Genomic DNA, 22,109 nt, shown 5'->3' on the forward strand with positions numbered 1-22,109 from the left:
GTTTGTAACGAGGACCGTGACCCTCCCCTGCCTCAAAGGTGTCTGACAACTTTGTTTCTGCGAACTTCTGAGTGCGACTGTTTGCAATCTTTTGAAACAGAATCAGAGAGCAGCTGTGGCTGCTCCACCCCTGGAAGTGTCCAAGGCCAGGTTGGATGGGGCTTGGAGCAACCTGGGATAGTGGAAGGTGTCTCTGCCCATGGCAGGGGGTTGGAACGAGATGGGCTTTAAGGTCCTTTCCCATCCAACCATTCCAAGACTTTAAGGGAAAACCCTAACTCTTTTCCTCCCCTTTTCAAGACTGCGTTTTCCACTTTACCCGATGTTCCTAAGTAATGCAGCACCTTAAAGTGCTGATTTATCCCTCGAAAGGCAGCAGACTGGATCCTCCTGAGGGGCGAGCTAACCCCTTTAAGCGGCGAACTGGACACCCCGAGGGGCGAGTTCACCCCCCTGAGGAGCGAAGCGACGCCCGCAAAGGGCGCTCCGATGCCCCTGAGGGGCGCGCTCCACCCCTCATGGCCGCCCTCCCTCCCGCCCTCGCCATCTTCCCCCGCGCGCTCCCCAGTTCCCGCCCCGCGACAGACACCTGGCGCCGCCAATCACCGCCCTCCCTCGGGAGCGGCGCCTCCCTCCGCCAATGAGATGTCGCAGCAGCCCCGCAAGCCCCGCCCCCTCACTCACCGGCGGCCTATAAAGTACTAAGCCACGCCCCCTCTTCCCCTTCCCGACTCCGCGCTGAATGAAGCCCCCGCTGGCCAACGGGAAGTTCCCGCGGGGTTTGACGGACCGCTGCGCCTTCCAGTAGAAGAGCAGCGTTGCGGCGCGCCCGCCAATCGGACGCCGCCTGCGGGCGTGGGGGGCGGGCCCTCCCTCCCCGCGGGCCGTGGCCGTCGCTCCCGCGGCTGGAGGGAGGCGGCGGAGAAAATGGCGGCCATGGCTGCGGAGGCGGCGGCGACTGCGGCGGTGCCGGGGGACGGCGGTGCCGGCGAGGCCGAGCCCGAGATGGAGCCGATCCCGGGCAGCGAGGCCGGCGCGGACCCTCCTCCCGCCGTCAGCGAGGCCGTGGAGTCGGCGGTGCCGGATGGCGAGGAGGCCGACGGCGGCAAGGCCGAGGAGCCGCCGCCGGTGCAGCGCGCCCGGAGCCCCGGCGGGACGCGGGAGCCGGACGCGGGGAGGACGGAGGAGCCGCCGCCGTCACCCCGCAGCCCCGCAGTGGAATCGCCGCGGTCCGAGCCCCGCGCGGCGCCCAGCCCGGGGTGCTCGGAGCCGCCGCAGCCCTGCCCGCCGCCCGAGCCCGCCCGGGAGCCGCCGCAGCCCTGCCCGCCGGCTGCCGGGGGCTCCGCGGGGCCCGGGGAGGAGCCGTCCCGGCCGGAGGAGGAGGAGCCGGATGCTGCCGCCGCCGTGGAGCCCGATCCGCCGGTGCCCGCGACCCCGGGCGCGGGGGAGGCGGAGGCGCCGGCGCTGCTGCCCGGCTCCGAGGTGCGGGTCACCCTGGACCACATCATCGAGGACGCCCTGGTGGTCTCGTTCCGGCTGGGAGAGAAGCTTTTTTCCGGGGTCCTCATGGACCTCTCGAAAAGGTGAGAGCTCGGGGGGGAGCCGGCTGAGCCCCCCACCCAGTGCCGGGGCCGGGAGCCCGCCCGGAGCCCCCCGGGGCGGGATGGGGGGCGGGCCCCGGGACCCTCGGGGGCGCTGCCCGGGCAGGGGCGGAGGGCACGGCGGCTGCAGCCCCCCCTGCACTGCACTCCCTTCCCCTCCCATCCCATTCCCTCCTTGGCCCCGGTCCGCCTGGGACCGAGCGGCTGCTATTCCCCGGGGAGCGGAGCATCAGCTCCCGGGCATCCTTCTCCTCCTCCTCGACCCTTCCAGCCAAGGGTGGGAAGGGCCCGGGGAATGGGAATGGGAAGATGGGAGAGGCGCGAGCACATGGGCGCACAGCCTTTGGGCTTGGCTGGGTTTCCACGGCGCCTGCAGCATCATCCCTGTGTGCCTGGGAAAAGGACCCGAGCTACAGATGTACGAAACAGACTCAGAGATCTCTTTTCCCTGTTCGTTCTGGCTTACATTGCCTAGGTAACCTTATTTTTCAGTACTTACTTTTTTCAGAATAATGGTTTTCAAGCCAGGCTGTTGCAGTTATCAGTGCAGTTATTAATTAGTACTAATTGCTCCTTGTATGCAAGGAATGAGTTGACGTTTATTGTTCTTAAATATCCTTTTGGATATTTTGGATATTATGTATCACCAAATAATTTATCAGACAGCCTTATCAGACTGAGCTTTAGGGTTTGCTTCTTTTCATTGCCTTCCTATAGCAAGGGGTTCTTGGGAGACCAGAAATCATTGTATCTTATAAAACAATTTAACTACTGCTTACAGGTGAAAATACCTCTTCATCTTAGTGTTTGTTTTGTAGACTTATAAGGACTATGCAAATATATGAGAGAAGAGTGAAATTTGACCAAGGTTATTATTTAAAATAATCGGTATGCAAAACAAGCAGTGCTTTTCTCCCCCAAATTTAAGCTGCATGTGTGGGCACATGTATTTTTACACTCCTTTTACATGTTTAATAACTTCCTATAATATCCAAATTGTCAATACTTCCTAGAAGGAAAGTGAGACCAGCAGTTTTGGCCTGGGCCTTGCTATGTGGTTGGGTCTTGTCACACAAGGCCTTTTCTGAAACCCGGGTTTTGGATAATACCATGGAATTAAGTTTTAAATTTGTCAGTTGTTGAGGTATAAAATGCTAAACTACCAATTTGTCTTTTGAAGCCAAGTACTAAAATGTGGTCTGCCGACTGCACTCACTTGGAGCGTGAAATAGTGTGTCAAGGTGGGGCAGAAGGTGATGAAAATTAAGTCGTAATCCTGGGTAACATTGATTCTTTTGTAGGTTTGAAGTTGTACCAGCAAAATGACATTGTTGCCTTGGTCAGGAGGGTGAGGCACTTGGTTCTGTGCTTCAAGGGGTGAAGGAAAATACCAGCTTCTCCCTTACTCCTGAGAGAGATTGGACCTTCCTAAACACACATTGACCACAAACATCCCCTTGTTTTTCTGAGGTTCTTGTACACTGAGGGTCCTTCTTTCATGCAGTAGATCTGCAACCCTTTGCAGCAAAAGTCGGTTTGCAGGGTGGCTGCTGCTCTTGTGCCTTGGTGAAAGCATCTCCATTCTCCCTGGTGCCAAATGCAGCCCCGGGACAAACCTTTGCAGTGGGAACTGTGTAAAAGCCATGAGGAAAGGGCTGGGCTATTCCTCCCAGATTCTCTTTGCAGTGGAACCACTTATTCCTTCCTCTCCATTCATGTGATCTTCCCATGTAACAGAGGTGCTTGTTACATGGGAATTCAAGAGGTGAAACATAAACTCTAAAGGCCAAGCTCTGCAGGGGGACTGGACAAGAAGAACTGAGTTTTGAGACATAAGGTCTGTAATGTTTGGCTGGTCACAAGTGAATATTGGTAGATAACAGGAGTCTCTGTTCAGATGCCTTAGAGCAGGAAATGCAGTGGAAAACGAGCTCTGTTTCTACTGAACTGTTTCTATTGTCCAAGAACTTGCTGCCTGTAATAAGTTGAAACATTATGAAAAACAAAGGTGTTACATGAACGGCCAAATTTCAGTCTTACCACTTCAGTGGTGACTAAAGGATATTACTGTTTAGGTCAGCTTTTTATTATATCTGTTTAGTTTTATTTTGTGTAGCAGCACCTGGACTTGTAGAACATGAACATATTCCAGGAACGTCCTTCTGTATTTGTGGCAGGTTCTGGAAGTCTTGTAACAAGTTTTTCCCCTGGACCAAAAACTAAAAAAGAAGGCCAGGGTTAAATGAAAACCACCTAAATTCCAGCATACATTTACCTGACAGCACTGGGAGTTCCAGCAGGGAAGATGGGTGGTTCCTGAAATCCATCTCATTCAAATGCTTGGGAATAATCTTACAAACTTTCCTAATATCAAAGGGATCAATATTTTAAGGTTGACAACTCTTATTAAGTAAAAGTGAAAATTTGTATTAGAATTTACTCATTCAGTACCTTGAAAAAGTGACTGATGTGTTCACTGCACATGCTCATAATGTTTGTATACTCAGAAGAAAATAATTCCTACTTCTTTTTGGATCTTACTTTCTCCTTCCCTTCCAGAGCAGTGAAGGTGCTACTTCCATACAATACTAAGAGCAAGTTTTAATGACTGTTTTATAAACCTGTTCACTGGACTCTTTTTAGTCTTTTCTGGTCATGTTCTGAATTACTTGAACTTCACAGTGAAAGGAAAGCAAAATTATCCCCATATATTTCTGGTTTTAAAGTTTTTTGGCTGTTTGTGGGTTTTGTTATTTTTTTTTCTCCTTAATTCCTTTTCCATTGTTGAGATGATGCGTTGACTTTGCATTTCATTCTTGTGGACTTTGATATGAAATCAGTGATATTTGTATCAAAGGCCTGATTTTCCTCCTACCCCCTATAAACAGGACGTCCATTTAGGAGTTTGTAACACAAGCACCTTGGTGTTCAGTGGGCTTTATTCCTACGTTTATTTGAATTAAGGAGGTATTTTCTCTGCCTGTACTAATGGCAGTCTTGTGAATCTGCTGCACAGGAAGTTTTGAAAATCAGCAGAAAGGAAGAGAAGGTTGAGTGGAGACCTCACAGCCCCTTCCAGTATCTGAAGGAAGCTGGAGAGGGATTCTTCATCAGGAACTGTAGTGACAGGACAAGGGGGAACGGCTTCAAACTGAAAGAGTGGGTTTGGATGGGATACTGGGAGGAAATTCTTGGCTATGAGGGTGGTGAGGCCCTGGCACAGGTTGCCCAGAGAAGCTGTGGCTGCCCCATCCCTGGAAGTGTCCAAGGCCAGGTTGGACAGGGCTTGGAGCAACCTTGGATAGTGGAAGGTGTCCCTGCCCATGGCAGGGGACTGGGACGAGATGAACTTTAAGGTCCCTTCCCACCCAAATCATTCCATGTTTTTATGGGATTTAAAAGTCCTTGTAACCTGCCTGTATCTGGCATTTGCCTGACACTGTTTGCTTAGGGGACAGGAGATGTTCATCCCACCTGCTGGGTCGGAATTAGTGCAAATCCTGCTCTGCACCTGGAGGAAGTAGGTGGTACAAAAATACCTGATGAGTGTAGCATTTGTAAATCTTAAAATGTAGGATTTAGTTTTGGTTTTGTTTGTTTTTCTGGAGAGAAGATAATTGTTTCTGCATGTTTTTTTTTCCCTTCCTAAAGATTAGGGGAGGAGGGGGATTAAATTTATATTCTGTTGCTTTGGCAACAGTCAGGATTTGGACTTTTTATTGCTTTATCATTTGACTAAAATATTCCTTCTAATTCTAAAGAGGTGATGGACAAGTTTCTTGCCTTTTTCTTTAAGCAAGTTCCCATCTGACTTCTGTGTGCTCATAATAGCTCTTGAGGGAGAAAGAAAGAACAAAAAGTTGTTTTGTGACCTAAAAGTCTTAGATATCTAAAAGATGTCCAGTGTATTCCTAGTAGACAGGTGTTTGAAATTATGTTTATTGAGGTTTGGTTGTGGAAGATAAGGAGAGATTTCCTGCAGCAAGGTGTGCATGAACTGTATGATGAAAATAAACTTTTATAGGCAGCTTCCAATTCTTAAAGTCCTACAAGCAGTTTTTAGTTAAAGCATTCTTTCTTGATGACTCTTGAATCCTGTTTGCAAAGTGTTCCTACAACTCACCACCTGCTCTCTTTTGTAGCTTCTCAGAAGCCTAAAGGAGCTGGGTGAAATTCTAGCATTTAAGGAACATCCATAGCACTTATTTGACATTTGTTTTCATTATCCCCAGGGCACCAGAAGCGTAGGTGTGATGTGAGTGTGTGTGTGGGGTTAACAGTGATTTACATTTATTTTGCTTGTGACTGACAGAGGTTTTATTGAATGACAAAGGTAGCCTCACTTAGAGGATGGGGTTAGAGTGAATCATAGAATGGTTGGGGTTGGAAGGGATCTTAAAGGGATCTTAAAGCTCATCCAGTTCCAACCCCCTGCCATGGGCAAGGACACCTTCCGCTGGACCGTGTTGCTCCAATCCCTTTCCAGCCTGGCCTTGAACACTTTCAGGGATGGGGCAGCCACAGCTTCTCTGGGCAATCTGTCCCAGTTCTCTACCACCCTCCCAGTAAAGAATTTCTTCCCAATATCCCATCTAAACCTCTCTGTCAGTTTGAAGCCATTTCCCCTTGTCCTGTCACTCCAGTTCCTGATGAACAGTCCCTCTCCAGGTTCCCTGTAGCCCCTTCAGACACTGGAAGGGGCTCTGAGGTCTCTATACAACCTTCTCCTCTCCAGCTGAACAGCCTCAGCTTTCCCAGCCTGTCTCCATAGGGGAGGAGATCCAGCCCCTCAGCAGCTTCGTGGCTCCATGAAGTGTTGAATCAGAAGACTTTGTGACGTTTTTCCATTCTATCATTTTCTATGATTTTGTAGCTTTTCAGCTTCTCTATGAAAAGTGTCTCTATCAACATCCAAAACTTTAAGTGTTATTTGTGGTGTCTTATCAAGTGCTTTTTGAAAGGCTTTCTCATTTTCAAGTTTCCTCTTGGGAAGTGGAAATAGCTGACAAAACTGTCCTGGCTTGTAGTATTTTGCTAATATAGTTATAAAGCACATTAATACTGCAAACACTTGCCAATCTGCTTCTGATTTTGAGCCAGTACAAGGAGTGTGACTTTTCCTTTTCTCAAACCAGGAAGCTCTTACTGGTAAATTGGGTGTCTGGATTGTGTCTCAGACTTCTTTCCTGAAGTATCATCTGTAGTCTATAGCTGTTCTTTGTTGGACTGGGATGTAATACAGTGTTCCTCTCTGTATTTCAGCAGCATGGCTTATCCTGGCTTTCTAAGGGTTCCTTGATTGACTTGGCTCAAAGTGTTGAGAGACAGGTCAGAGATGAAATTTTCAATCCGCTTTCATTTTTATTTTCTTTTGTGGGACTGATGAATATTGGCACTGAATTGGCTTGAAGTTCATCCATTAATCACTGGTGTCATTCTCTTCCATGTGTCTTGGATCTGACTGGTATGTGGATGAGCTGTATATTCAAGGTATTTTCTCTTACTCCTAATGTTTTGCAATTGTGTAACACTTTAAAATATATCAACAAATTTCTCAGCAAAGTGTCTAGTCTAAAGTGCAGTAGACGTTAAAAGATACTTTCAGTTTAAACAGACCTTCAGCTTTATAGAGATGCCAGTAAAATTGTAGTAGTTAGTGGAAAGCCTAAACTCGAAGCATTTTGTCTTCTGAAGTTTACTTTTACATCCTTGATAGAACTCCAGGTTACAAAAAACTGAAGGAAATTCTGTGAATGCACTCGTAAATCCTTTCTGATGGAAAGTTTGTGTTGCTGCCCCACTCTGTGAGGACCACCTCTGTTATCTTCAGCCTTATCAACTCAGAGCTTCTGTCTCCACACTGGATAATTCTTCAGAGCCTGCATCAGCATCCTGACTCCAGGGACTTCTGGGAGTCACTTCCTTGGAAGCTGAAGTCTTTCAAAGGGCTTCTAACTCCGTGGAGAGGTGCACTGTGAGCTAATGCAGCCTTGGGGCTGTTTGCACATTGGTGACCATTACTTGGTTTCTGCTTGGGCAGGGGTTGCAGCAGAGACCCAGGTTACAGCAATCAGGAGTAATTCAAGACACCTGCTGCCTTAGATACTTCTCACCAGCTTTCTTGGGATACTTCTCAAACTCAGGTTCTGTGCATGCCCTGCTCTTGTCTTTCCTCTGTCCTGAAAAGTGCCAGAAACAAGAGAAACAAGAGCTTGGATTTCAGGCCAGAGCACCTGCTTGAAAAACACCTGTCTTTCCATAGGTGAGCTTCCCCACTGGTGTGTTTAGATGTGGATTGTCACACATCATGTAATTTGAACTGTCATATCTTTGACCAAATTTTCCTTGGTGCTGAGGCAACATCTTAATGTTTTGCTGTTTCTGAGAGTCCCTCATCCCTTTGCCATGTTTTTAGAGCTCTAAGTGAAATATACGTTTTCTAATCTATTTAATCTGGTGTTACATTGCTCAGGAGGTGAGTAAAATGTGGGGTTGATTGTTTGGCTTGTGGGAGTGGTTTTTTCAGGAAACTGCCACTTAAAGCAATGTGTTCCATTGTTGTGCTTCATCACACCAAGTAGATCCTTCATTAAAAATATGTTGTTGGATAATCTGTGGTTTGGATACAGATTACTTTGAGGAGTTCTGCAATACTTAGTGTTCAAAGAGCTATGATCTAACTGTATATTACATTGAATATTACAATTTAAACCCTCAGTTTAGATACCTGAAATATATATCCTTAGCTCTATGTTATTTCAGCATATTATTATACTCCCAGCATTCAAGGTCTTAGAACTTTGATCCATGCAATAAAGATGGCCTCAGTTGTTGCTTGTCTTGGCTTTTGCAGAACACTAAGGATGATACTGAGTACAAGAGCAATGCAGAAATAAGCAATAGGAGATTGCTGCAGTTCTGACTTAGTGGTGAAGATGAGTTTTGATCGTAGTCATTTACAACAGACTTCATTTAACACTTGAACACTGGAAGTTACTGTGCTTTGTTGGCTTTAATTCAGTGTGTCCACAGACAAATGGGAAATAGTTCTGAACTGGTTCAGTGGGTTCTCTCCTTTGGCTCTTCTTGGCAGAACAAGGTGCTTTTTCATTTCTCTTTCTTTTAATAGAGAAGTAAAAGACATTGGAGGCTAAAGATGAGAACTTAAGACTTACACATAGTAATGTAAAAACACTTTGCCCCAGGGTGTACTGTTTGGATGTTTATGTACATACAGGTTTAGATGGGATTTGTTCCTTATGTCATGTTTATTTCTTAAAAAATACTCTAACTGTGCTGTTTTGCATACAAATTGAGTAATAATGTGTATTCATTGTAGTAATTTTGTAGGATTTAGATTTGAAAAAAGTAGTTTTACTTTCCTTGAAGTACTTAAGTTTTAATACCTTAACACAAAACGATATGATTTCTAGTTTTGGTACCCAAACTGGCTTTTAGATGCCATGGCTACCTGTTAATTAACTTCCATTTGGTAAGCTGTGGAAATAAAGTCTCATTTTATCGTATTTCTGTCTCTGCACATCCTGGTCAGTTGAAAGCTCTTTTCATTGTAAATATCATTGAACTGCCAGAGTGGATCTCATCTACCCCATTAGTCTCTTACTTAAATATTGGTCCTGGTATTCCTGTTGCTATTTATGTCTTTAATGAATATGTATATTAAAGGGATATCTATAGCAGAAATATGATTAGATCCTACTGATTGCCCTGGTTACCTGAAAAACCTCTTAGAGATAAGTTTCTTTTACACCATCCTCTCTTAAGAGGTGCATTTTCAAAGCAAAAAGGAGCCAGGACCCTTATACAGGAGGGGAACTGGCAACAGAGAAAACCGGTTCTGATTTTGCACAGGTACAAGGCAGCAGTGCACTGCTTTCCACAACTGCCTTGAATTAGGTTGAAATACCTATTTCTTAGTTTGTTTTTTCTTTTAACACTTCAATTTTAGATCCCCTGTCAATGAATCCTTCCCTCAAGTGAGATGCTCTGAGGTAGAAGTGAGTTAGTCAGGAGTGTTCAGGGGGCAGCTGGAACCTGGGCACTGAGGGATTTTTTTTTTTAAGCAAACAGTAATTAAGTATATATTTCCAAGAGTAGCTTTTCTGGATGAAAATAATATTATGGGGACAGATGAGACTTGGGATCAATATATTTAAAAAATTAGTTTGTTTTAGAATAAAGACAAGGCAATTCCTTACAGTACTTAAATGTGCAACAGGTGTCAAACAAAATATGTGGGTCATCTCGGTGATGTAGGAACTGAAATGGTTTCTCTTCAGAGGTGATCTACAGCCCAGTCATTGACTGATGTGAAGTTATGGCACAACTGAGTTGTGTTGCTTGGATTTTTTTTAACTTTTTTTTTTTACACAGTAACCTTTTAGTCCTTTTTCATCTCTGTAGCAGATGAGCCAAATACTTCTGCAGTTTTATGTCTAACCTGCCTACACGTGTCACTACTGACTATTTCAACCTTGTAGCTGGTGTAGCAAAATTTATTATTGTGGTCGTATGAGAAGCATTTGTCTTCAAGGTCCACGTACTAGACATGTGAAAATAGGACTTGAAATCCCAGTACATGCAATAAATACTTTTGCTTGCTGTTGGAGTAGTTAGATGCTGTGTCATGCTTTGTCTTGAGTAGGTTTAAGATCATGTCTTCATTCTCCTGTTTCTCTTAAGAAAAACAAATTCTTCTTTTCTTGCCTTATTCTTTGTCTTCATTCTCCCCTGTATCATTTACTGTTTCATTTGTAAGTTTTTCTGCCATTGTGTTCTCTTCTTAATTTTCATGTCATTCTTCCAAGTTGCATAACTGGAGAACTTGATTCTCCAAGAAGGAAGCAGAGATAATCTAGAAACTGCATGTTTATGGATGCAGTCTGCTGTTGGATGAGGGCACCACACACTGAGCTGTTGGAAATAATACTCAGTCTCTTGGCTTTTGCCACATTTGTCTTGTACTGCAGGTGGACTGTCTTGATTAGTCATGTCTGTATGTACTGACACACCCTTTACAGGAATAGGGTTGTGCATAACTGGCACTAAACAGTATCCATTAATTCTCTCAAATTCCCTGATTCATTCATTTTTAGGTAGACAAAGGTGGGAGATTCGAGTTCATCTGTTAAAACAGTACCTTTTGTGAGGCAGACTCTGCCTTCAGAGATTCAGTCTGGATTGTTTTTGTGTCTGATTAAAGCGGCTTTGCATCTTAGGTAGAAATTCCACTTTGGCTGTCCTGTTCTTCAGCTTTGGCCTGTGTATTTTGCAGGTGCTTGAAGGAAAGGAGAGTCTACAGTGCAGTATTAATCTTTGACTTCACAGTATCAGTCATATGCTGAGGTTTCCATCAGGCTTTCTTATGCCTCTGGAGTGGTAATCGTGCTGACTTGGCTTGTGAGGCAGTAGAGCAAAAACCTGGGAAAAGAGAGATGAAGTACTTAAATGGGATCCTTCTGGAGAACTTGCAGCCCTTGTCAACCGCTTCTTCCTAGTCACTACTAATAGTGCTTAGTTTCCTAAATCAGAGTCAACATAAATGTCCTCTGGGAGAAAGGCTTGTGCACTGGACTCTGGAAATGTCTTGTGAGGGTTTGGAAATGCAGTTCCTGAGGCAGTGAGAAGAGCTGTAAGGGATGTTTCTCTGCGTGGGGTTTGCACATTTGATGTTCCACTCCTGTCTAGTTCTACTCTTGAGATGTTTGTCTGGGCACAGCAGAGGTCTTTCCCTACCTTGTTTTCAACTCTTATCATAGATTAACTTTTTCCCAAATCCTGTAATCTTTATCAGGTGATGAAAGATAGGATCTGGATCTGATCTTATTTCCTCTTGGAAACTGAAGGTCTTGATGCAAGGAACACTGAAAATATTGCTAATCTAATTATTGTCAGCTGATAGGTTTTTTTAAATCCCTAATTGGAATTGAATAACTTGCTGACAATCCTTAGTGGAAGGAAAAGTGTTTGTGGAAAAGCAACTTCTTTACACTTGATGGACTTGTGGGACTTTAAGGAACTTAAAACTTAGTTATGAGTGAGTCCCTGGTGGTTTAATGCCAGACTTAAGGCTGGAAAAATGTCTGTATGAGCTGCTGAATGTTTATAAGTCACTGTAGCCCTCACTACTGCAGTGGTCTGTGTTTAGTTCTGCTGCTCCTTTCTGGGAGACGTGTGGAATTCAACTGGAGTGGGTCCCAACCTCAGAAATGAGGTGTTGAGGTAAAGAGCACTACTCAGCCCACGGGCCAGGACAGAGCTGCTCTATGTATCCCCTGGGCTCCCGCTTCTGTCTCCAGGGTTCAAAGGTGGGAATGTAACATGGAAAAGCATGGGCATGTAAATTGTCACGTGTTGAACCTTCTTTCTCTTGATGACAACTTTGTTTGGGTGTCCTTTGCTTAGGACTCTGCTATTTCTGTTCTCCTTCTGTAATGAAGTGCAAACTGGGTGGATAATTTAACCTTGGGTGAGTTGTTCGTTTCAGTTACAATTTTTAGATGTAAAAAGAGGTTTAACAGTTAAGCAGGACAAACAAGTGATGGCTTTGGTTAGGGACAGTGTAAATAACCTTCTAACACATATGATGACTTTTTTCAAAACCAGTTTTGAGGGAGGCAACTTGGACAGAAAAGATTTTAAATAAACTTCAACTCAATCAGTTGCAGCTGAGCAGCCACAGTGCAACACGAAGTAGTGTGAACCTGAGGACAGATCTTGGGGAATAACTTCATTCTCCTGTCACGTGGGGTGGGATAAACATTATGGTGTTTTAGTGATTTTTTTTTTTTTTTAAATGGAAGATTTGACATTTGAATTGCAATTCCTTGTCCACTGTGTTACTGCACTAAGCTCAAAGTATTAAAACACCAACTAATAGGAGCCACACACCAGTGTGTGAGTGGGAGTAGGAGTCGGGCAGTGCTCAGAGCAGCCCGGGGACAGCTCTGTGTGAGGCTGGGACCTCACTGGGGGATGAGGAGTGGAACACAAGGGAGGTGAAATAACCTTTTATAACCACCCCTGCCCGCTTCTGTGGATTGAAAGTTACAATGCTGAAAAAGGAATGTATTTTTGGTTTCCTCTCAGGAGAAGACCAGCATGATGCCGTGCAAATGGATGAAATGCATTGGCTTCCCCTGGAATTTCTCCCCTGGCACAGCCCTTTGCAGAAGGGTTGGTACCTGTTGGGCCATGTGCTGCCTTTGTCACTAGAGGAAAGTTAAACCAATGCCTAATTCCTGCTGGGATTTTTTATTCTCCTCAGATCAGGGTGGAGACAAGTTTTCTGTTAGTCAAATGGGGCAGGAGAGATTTGGATCAGAAGTGATTCTAGTCTGGAGAAAAACAGGGAAAGGTTTAAAATCTTGTTTGCTCACAGAACAGAGAGGAATGGTTTGTACTGAGTTGCAATAAGGATGCTTTTGCTGGGAAAAACTCAAAACTGGTAGGCTGGTGAGTTTTGAGCTGTAATGCATCAGATGATCAAGTGCTGAGCTTTTGTGGATGAAGAGTGATGGCACTCTGTTCAGTGTAAGGATTTATGCAGTGCAGATTTGTCTCAGTTAAATCTGAAACATTCATCCTTTTCTGATATGCTAAAAATGGAAGGATTTTGTAAAAGTCCCTGAAGATGCCTTCACATAAAACTGACTTTGTGTGGAAAATAATCTTGGGTAGATTTGGAGTTGATGGGATGAGTTTGTATGTTTCTAAGTGTTTTCTATAGGTATAAAGTTAATTCTTTTACTACTGTCAAGGGGATATTTTTGTTACGTTTTCAGGGCATCTCGTTGATGCAAGAGGAACTGATGATAAGTGAAGTTGTGTATTTCTAGTTCTCTACTGACTTTGCTTTGGTGTCCTGCTTTTTCAAAGCTTCCCGTAAGGCTGGATATGAAGCTTTTAATTTTCCTGGGATTCATGTCTTTCAAGTGCTGGCTTACCTAATGCAGACAGGTTTTCAAATACTTTGTAACAAATGCAGCCAAAGTTCCCTCAAAACATTCAATTTTATTTTTTTCCTCTCTTTAAGGTTCGGACCCCATGGAATCCCTGTGACCATATTTCCTAAAAGGGAATACAAGGATAAACCTGAAGCCATGCAGCTCCAAAGTAAACCATTCCAAGACGAGGCACAGGTGAAGTGTGAGTCTGACGCTGCAGTCCCTGATGACTCTCCCCTCACACAGCCATCAGAGCCCAGCATAGCTAAAAGCCTATGGACTTCTAAACCACCTCCTCTCTTTCACGAGGGAGCACCGTACCCTCCTCCTTTGTTTATCAGGGACACGTATAACCAGTCAATACCTCAACCTCCACCCCGGAAAATCAAGCGGCCCAAGCGTAAAATGTACAGGGAGGAACCCACTTCGATCATGAACGCGATCAAACTACGGCCCCGGCAGGTCTTGTGTGACAAGTGCAAAAACAGTGTTGTTGCAGAAAAAAAGGAAATCAAAAAAGGTGGCAATGCAAGTGACTCTTCAAAATACGAGGATAGTAAAAAGCGAAGAAATGAGAGTGTGACTACTGTGAATAAAAAACTTAAGACTGACCATAAGGTGGATGGAAAAAGCCAAAATGAAAGCCAGAAAAGGAACGCTGTGGTCAAGGTTTCAAATATTGCCCATGGCAGAAGCAGAGTAGTTAAAGTTTCCGCACAAGCAAATACTTCAAAAGCGCAGTTAAATACAAAAAAAGTTCTCCAGAGCAAAAACATGGATCATGCAAAAGCTCGGGAAGTCTTGAAAATGGCCAAAGAAAAGGCACAAAAGAAGCAGAGTGCAACCTCCTCTTCCAAAAATGCACATTCTAAGGTCCACTTCACACGGCGTCTCCAGAACACCAGCTCAGGTTCCCTCCCGCCCCGATTGCGTTTAAAGCCACAAAGGTATCGGAATGAAGAAAATGACTCTTCTCTCAAGACAGGACTTGAGAAAATACGGAGTGGCAAGATGGCAACTAAGCCCCAGTCTCGCTGCTCCTCCACCCGCTCAGCAGGTGAGGCCCCTTCAGAAAATCAGAGCCCCTCAGAAGGCCCCGAAGAGGCCAGCAGTGAGGTTCAGGACACGAGTGAAGTGCATGTAACTGTTGATCAGGATGAACACCAGACACTGGGCAAGAGAGGCAGCAAAAGCAATATAACGGTTTACATGACCCTTAATCAAAAGAAATCTGACTCTTCCAGTGCATCAGTTTGTAGTAGTGATAGCACAGATGATTTGAAATCCACCAACTCTGAGTGTAGCTCTACTGAAAGCTTTGATTTTCCTCCAGGCAGCATGCATGCACCTTCCTCCTCCTCCTCCTCTTCGAAGGAAGAGAAAAAGCTCAGTAATTCCTTGAAAACGGAAGTCTTTTCCAAAAACGTCTCTAAATGTGTCACACCAGATGGCAGGACCGTATGTGTAGGGGACATTGTTTGGGCCAAGATTTATGGCTTCCCTTGGTGGCCAGCCCGTATCCTTACCATAACTGTGAGCCGGAAAGATACCGGCCTTTTAGTTCGGCAGGAGGCTCGTATCTCGTGGTTCGGCTCCACTACAACATCTTTCCTTGCTCTTGCACAGCTCTCCCCCTTTTTAGAAAGCTTCCAGTTGCGCTTTAATAAGAAGAGAAAGGGTCTGTACCGCAAGGCCGTCACAGAGGCAGCCAAGGCTGCTAAGCAGCTCACCCCCGAGGTTCGGGCCCTGCTGACGCAGTTTGAAACGTGAACATGGAAAGTAAGGTAGGCAAGAAACCTGGAGGCTCCACAAAATCCATAGCCTAGTTAGAGAACTACCATGAAGGACTTGGCGAGTCAGAAGTTGCACTCGGTTGACTGCTCTTTTTATACTAAACTCGTTCCATTTGTAGCGGTTTCTTGACAGTTAAACGAATTGAACATGCAATCAAAATTAGCCTAAAGTGAGGACTTCAGTATTTTTCAAGTGAGAATTTTTTTTAAAGAATAATAAAAAAAAAAAAACCTCCTCAACCACCCGATGCATAGGAGCCATAGCCTCAGCTGAAAGGCAGCTGATTTGCAGGGAATTTTTTAGTAGTTTCTACCCAGTATATAACTAGTTGCTTTGTGGCAAAGGGTTGACACAAGGGATGAAAGTAGTAGCTGTGACTTTTTTGTTTTATTAGGTGGCCCATCAGGGAAGTGTAGAAATGTAAGCCTTGTCTAAATGGTCTTTAAAGATTATTTTAACTAGTCTCTAATGGATTTAGTCTGGCCGCTCCAAAGGGGTTCAAAGCCTGCTTAAACATCCGGAGGCGTGTCCTGATCCACACAGGCCGGGTTAAATGGCGTTAGAGATGTGCTGAAATTTTTAAGGAAGAAGAATTCGTGTGACTTAAAGACCAGATTAAATGGGGTTTTATCGTAGTGACCACTTAAACACTCAACCTTTCTATGCACATGGGGGCACAACTATATCGCTTCAGGGTCTGAGAAGTCGAGGGATGCCTGTAGCTCTAAGACAAAGCTGAGGAGTCGCTCAGTGTTTGGGATCAAGGGCTGTTAATGCTGCATAGGTGTGAATCATACTGGTCTTTCTTCCTGAAGAAATCTTTCAGGCCATTTGCCTGGAGGTTTAGCTTAAGAGAGGCTTTGTTTTGAATGTGTAAATAATCAATTGCTGAAATTGGTCAGATTTTCTCCTGACTGGTTGTTCCTAAATTCTTAGGATACGTCCTAGTAAATTACACTTTGTGAATTGTCAGATGTGTAATTGTTGCATTTTGGATGTATCTAACTTCATTTTTTTTTTTTTAATATTTCCGTTTAAGGTATCTGTTTGCAGGTCAGAAAATGAGAATATGTAATTGTGTAATGCTCTGAAATGTAAAAAAACAAACTGTAAATAAAATTGACTAAATCTCAATTATTTGTGTGTGTTTCTCAAAAAGCTTTGAAACAAATCCAGGATGTCAGAGTACTTTATCTGTATGCCGGATTTAGAGGACACTCTTAAAAAAGTAAATTGTCCTTTTTCATGCATTCTTAAAGATAACTGCTTGATGTAAATACTGTTGGTATACTTCAGTCTTAATTTGGAGATTGAGCAATTATCTGTCCCTATTGTTTCAGAACCAGCTCTGTAGAGGGCTTTCTGTAAAGTTTATCAAATTTCTCCCTTAATTAACTTTTGGTCCGTTTGTTTGGACAGAGACTGTGGATAAGGTCACTCGTACAGTGGGGAAATGTTTTCAGTTTTCCATCTTTCCAGCCCAGTCAGACCCACTCTCCACGGCCACCTCAGCTTTTCTTGCATGTTTTTTGCTCGATATTGGGGCATTTTCATGCAACTGACTTGACTTTTTTTTCTTTGAGTTCTGGTCCTTATCTGACCATGTGAATTCCTGTCTCTCCTCCAACCCACTCCTGCCTCAGCCTCCTGAAGAATCTCCCACCCTTCATCCCACAGCAGTTTTCATCCTGGTTTTTCCATAACTGCCCATGTAGGCAATCATGACAGATGTAAAAATTTAAGCTTAGGATGAAATTAGATTTTAAATGGACATAAAAATGGGGGTAAGGATTTAATCATCAAACCCTTAAACATTTTTAATTTCATATGTTAATGATACTGTCTGGTCTTCCCAAATTATTCATTTTCTTTTTACCTTTTTTAATTATTCTTTTGTGCCCATAGAACTATTGGAAGTCTAAAGTGTTAAACTCATGACTGTTCAAATTTTCCTCAAGGTGACAGTCATTAGGTACTGATTAAGCTTCCAAATCTACCTTGGCATTCTAACAGTTCCCAAAAAACCCCACTGGTCAATGCTTTTTGAATGTGATAAACACACAATAAATTTCATAATGTCAAAAAAAAAATTGGAAAAAAAAGATCTGTTTCACTTTTATGTATTCTCTCCTGCAAACAGAAACAGTTTATTTAAGTAAAGAAGCCGTATTTTGTTTTTAAAGCAAACTGCTTTTTGGATCAAGAGCCCATACAAGGTGGGTCAGATGTCTACACCAGTTCCTTGAGGTTTAGAAGCTCAAGTGGACTGGTTTTAATTTAGCTGTTCTGAGCCAAGTAGTGGTGAAATCAATATTGATATTGTTATTTTTTCTTTAGAAGACCTGGAAGCTTTGTACTCTTACCTCTTAATTTATATAAAATTAGAATAGCACTAAGAGCTTACACAGGCAAAGTTTGCTCAGGTGTTCACTGGGGTAGCAATAGGCATGAGAGGGCTTTCTTTAGATTGTTTTGTGTTCAAAAGAACTGTTTATGAAAGGAATTTAAGGAGTCAGCTTTGATTTGTGCTTGATCAGTTTTAAGTAGTCTTAAGTTTTATAGGGAATGTGCTGTGTCGCTTCAGACTTAACAGGTATCAAAAAAAATAGATTTGTTTTGTTGAAAAAAATTACCTTTTTTTACAACATCATGTTACGTTAGGTTGAAAATATCCTCTTCATACTCATCCATGATTTTCCTCTCACTCTGAATTAGCAAATCCTGTGAGGTAACAGAGTTTCCAGGGGATGAGGTGTTGGGTTTAATGTAAAGCCTGGTTGCAGTTTGTGACTATGGTTGTGGCAGGTGAGGTGGAGCCTTGAAGGCTTAGACAAAACATGCTGGTTTAGCTACAAACTGTGAAAAAAACCCCTGTTTTTATGTGCCTTTGTGCTCAAAGCAGTGCCCACTGTGGAATGCTGCTCCTGGAGCTGGGACACAGTTCTGAGTTGGAGTGATGCTTTAAGTGACTTAGCAATAACTTATCCATAATTCCCGCCAGGAGCTGCCCTGTGCTGGGATAGAGCATCTGTGTGAGGAAGCAAAGGGTACAAACAGCCTCAGGCTGTGCCAGGGGAGATTCAGGCTGAACATCAGGAAGAATTTCCTCATGGAAGAGCTGGTCAGGTACTGAAAGGGGCTACCCAGGAAAGTGGTGAAGTCCCCATCCCTGGAGATGTTCAGGGAACAACTGGATGTGGCACTCAGTGCTCTGGTCTGATTGACAAGGTGGGGATCAGTCACAGGTTGGACTCGATGATCTTGGAGGTCTTTTCCAACCTAAATGATTCCATGATTCTGCCTTCAGAAGGCAAACAGCAGTAGAAAGGGCTACTGTTACTTTTCTATCAGCTTAATAGAATAAATTGCACATGATGCCTTTTTGACTTAATGAAGTTCCTCAGTGGAGCTGTTGAATATGTATGGCCTTTCAATTTAGGGGGAAAATGTGACAGGGAGTGATGAGTTCCTAGTACAAGAGTTCTGTTCTTCTGAAGATCTTTAGCTTCAGTTAAAATGCTTTGGGAGAGAGTAGTTATTTTGAAACTTAGACAGATTTCCTTTCCCAGGAGTGTTTGAAGGTGTGAGTGCTTCAGGAGTGAAGCTGGAAGCAATGGGAGATGTTTGTATGTCTCTGGAGTCATGCAGGAAATCGAACAAATATTTGTTATTTTTCTAATTAGAGTTGTAATTTTATGTCAACACTTCAGTGAGATAATCATCTCTGATGATGTTTAGTTTGAAACCTACAGAACCACCAACTCCCTCGCCGGGAGGGAGGTTTAGTGGGGGTGATTTAGGTCTGTGCAAGGCTGAAAAGGCTTTTTTTTTTTTCAGAGTATGTTGTAAAATATTTTTTTCCAAGTAGTTTCTAAATGTGATTAGGATTAAGAAAAGCACAAGCGAGAAAGAGGTAAGGGTTGCTTTTTTGCATTGCTAGCCTTAGGCTTGGTTCTAGTTAACTCTCTTAAATCCTGAAACTGATTTCCATTCGTGTCCTCTAAGCTGTCAGAGCAGAATAAGAACATGAATTTTGGAAATAAGTCTCAGTACCTGCTTCTCAGTATTATCATCTGTCCTTATGCCTGTTCTGTGAAGTACTGTGAAAAAATAAGAGCTGCCTCCTTGGCTGGGGAGTTCTGGAAAGGGGGAGACTGATAATCAGAGAAAGGCTATTTCAGTCCATCTTTTTCATTATAATTGTATTCCAGTAAATGCCTACAGGAATGATCAAATTCAGTCGGTGCACTGGGATCACCACACTGATCTGTAGGTACAGACTGAGCTGGAAGGTAAGTGGAGTGAGCTCATGGTTAAAGGGATGGCAGTGTGTTGTGTCATAATCCATTTGGTAAAATGGCTATGACCACTGAAAAAAGGAAAGTTTTACATAACTAACAAAGCTTCTGAAATGGGTGGAGTGGTTAGGGATCACAGGCCTTTAACATCAGGACAGGCCTGTAACACTGGGAACTTCTGTAGCTGAGATCCAGGCTTGTGGGAATGTAATATCCACCTTCAAATCATTCTTAATCCCTAAAGGAAAGAACCTCTGTTATGATCCATGTCCTTAACAATTATGATGGCAAATTCCCAGTGAATATTTAAACCCCCTCAGCTGCTATTCCCTGTTAGAGCTTTGTATTTTAGTTTAAATAGATCCCTCCCACAGTGTCACCCTGTCAGTGCATTTATGGTGTGGCTGTTTAGATAAATAAGATCCCTCTGTAAAGTGGCTTTTCCCTGCTCATCCTCTGGCATTTCTAGGCACTTGTTCTAGTCTGAACTCAGCTGTTTCTGACCTCAGTGGCAAGAACTGTTCATGGTAATGTAGATGGGTTTTACCAAACAGAAGCAATTCCTCCCTTAGTCAGAAATATCTCTAAGTATTGGGTTTTAATTGTTAGATCCTGATAGCAGGTTGTAGTTTCCTATGATGTGCTCATACATTTCAGTCTCCTGTAATACCTGGGATGTGGATACCAATCCAGACTGTAATTTAAATTAATTTATGATTTTTTTTCCTTAAATTTAACTGTGACAAAACTGCCCCTGTGTGAACACAAGGCAAAATAGCAGTTCCCAGGCACGGCTGTGGTGACAGTGAATTAATGACTGGCTTGTTGTGCTTTTTCCCTGCACAGCTTTGTTGTTGCTCCCAGATTGGGCAGTTTGGGATAACTCCCTGGAGCAGCACTGGCACCTTAGTGCCAGGTACTAATTGCTGAAGGGAACTTGGATCCACAGCTCCATGTTTTCCCCAAGAAAAAGCAATTGGTGTTCTTGGTGTGGGGTAGGAATAGCAGGAGCTGGAAAATGGATGTTTTCTGATAGCTCAGGGCTTTCATACTTCAGAAGACCTGAGCACATCCAAGAGAGAGGCAAATGGGAGCAAGAGACAGTTGTGAGTGTGGAATAACCTACCCAGAGCTGGGAACTGTGACTTCTGTGCTTGTGCTGATGGGATGTGTCATCTTTGATCTTCACTTCCTGCCATGGCCCGAGGGAATAATGTTAACAGCAGTCTGCAGGTAGGAGTTGGCTCAGGGAACAAATCAGGATCCCCTGGAGCGAGTTTAAATTCAGGCTTTGCTCGTTCAGTGCGTGAAGACAAATGGATCCATGAGATTTATTTGGGCTGTGTTTGACAAGTTATTTCCCAAATCAGGACCAAACATATTTTGAACAACTGTAATTCAGTTTCTATACCAGTGATTTCATTTCTCAATCCAGAGGAGGAAGAGGGGACGCTGGGAACTGAGAATATTCCAGGTGTGTAAATACCTGTGGGATCGGTGCAGAGGGAAAACACACTTCTGGTGAGTCGCAGCTGGAACGGAAAATATTACTAAAAATAAGACAGGGAGTTAAAATTAAGCACTGAATATTTATTGCATCTGTTGTAATGAAACCGTGAGTGCTGTTTCTGTAATTCCAGATTTTCAAAAACAATGGATCAGGCTAAGATCTGTCAGGAACAGGCTAAATGCAACCAGCATTTCGGAATGGGAGGAAACAGATGATCTGTGTGACCCTGTCATTTTGTTATTAGCAATCCTGGTTTTGCAAAACCAGAATCTTTGTAGAATTATGCCTATAATGAAGGATTGTGCCCTGTCCTGATCACAGTCCTGCAGGAATCACCCTTAGTGTAATGTAAATTGGAGTCTGAGCTTCCCCATGCAGGGAACATGCACTGCACCTCCTGCCAGGGGCCTCTGTGCAAACTCCTGCTTGGATGATGGAATGTACATAACAGAGCAACTTTAAATTAGGTTGCTTTTTAAAAGAAATAGATCTAAGTCAGTTTTCATATTTGTTTAGTGATGGTTTTGATGTCAAATATACAATATGAGTAGGAAATATCCTCATACATACCAGGCATGTGCTGTGGGTCTGTGATTTGGAAGGCAAACTGGTGCTCACGAGCTTGTTACCAGTACTAAGAGATTCTGTAATAAAGCACAGCACAATTCAGGTGACAGAATTGTCCTTGCCTTCTTTTAACATGTGCAAAAAAGGGAAAGAGGGTGCTGGCTTTGTCAGCAAAGTGAGGAGATAAAATTCTGAGCAAATATTTACTTAAGTGCTAATTTTGCATCATTTTTTATTTAGCAACATGTAGGAGGTTTGTTTGGCTTTAGGAAACACTCCTCTTTAATTGTACCTCTGCAGTGGTTCAGGACTTTAAAGCATGTGGTGCCAGTTTTGGTAATTAGTAGCTCTGGTGAAAAAGAACTAAATCCAT

At 43.6% G+C, this 22,109-nt stretch overlaps 1 protein-coding gene across 5 annotated transcripts in view; it reads left to right on the plus strand.

Moving 5' to 3' along the window:
* The first annotated feature begins 927 nt into the window (after positions 1–927).
* The window catches only part of PWWP2A (PWWP domain containing 2A), a 32,139-nt gene continuing 10,957 nt past the window's right edge, over positions 928–22,109 (plus strand). For 2 of the 5 annotated variants that reach the window (XM_027643200.1, XM_027643199.1), the window contains exons 1-2: positions 928–1,583; positions 13,657–15,351. In XM_027643200.1, the coding sequence (XP_027499001.1) occupies positions 928–1,583; positions 13,657–15,337 (2,337 nt within the window). In that variant the 3' untranslated portion in view covers positions 15,338–15,351. Of the gene's footprint in view, positions 1,584–13,656; positions 15,576–22,109 lie in introns of those variants that run through there. The other 3 variants (XM_027643201.1, XM_027643202.1, XM_027643198.1) reach the window with 2 other exon arrangements.

The sequence above is a fragment of the Corapipo altera genome, unplaced genomic scaffold (genome assembly GCF_003945725.1).
Source record: "Corapipo altera isolate COAL_440 unplaced genomic scaffold, ASM394572v1 75, whole genome shotgun sequence".
Taxonomy (NCBI): Eukaryota; Metazoa; Chordata; class Aves; order Passeriformes; family Pipridae; genus Corapipo; species Corapipo altera.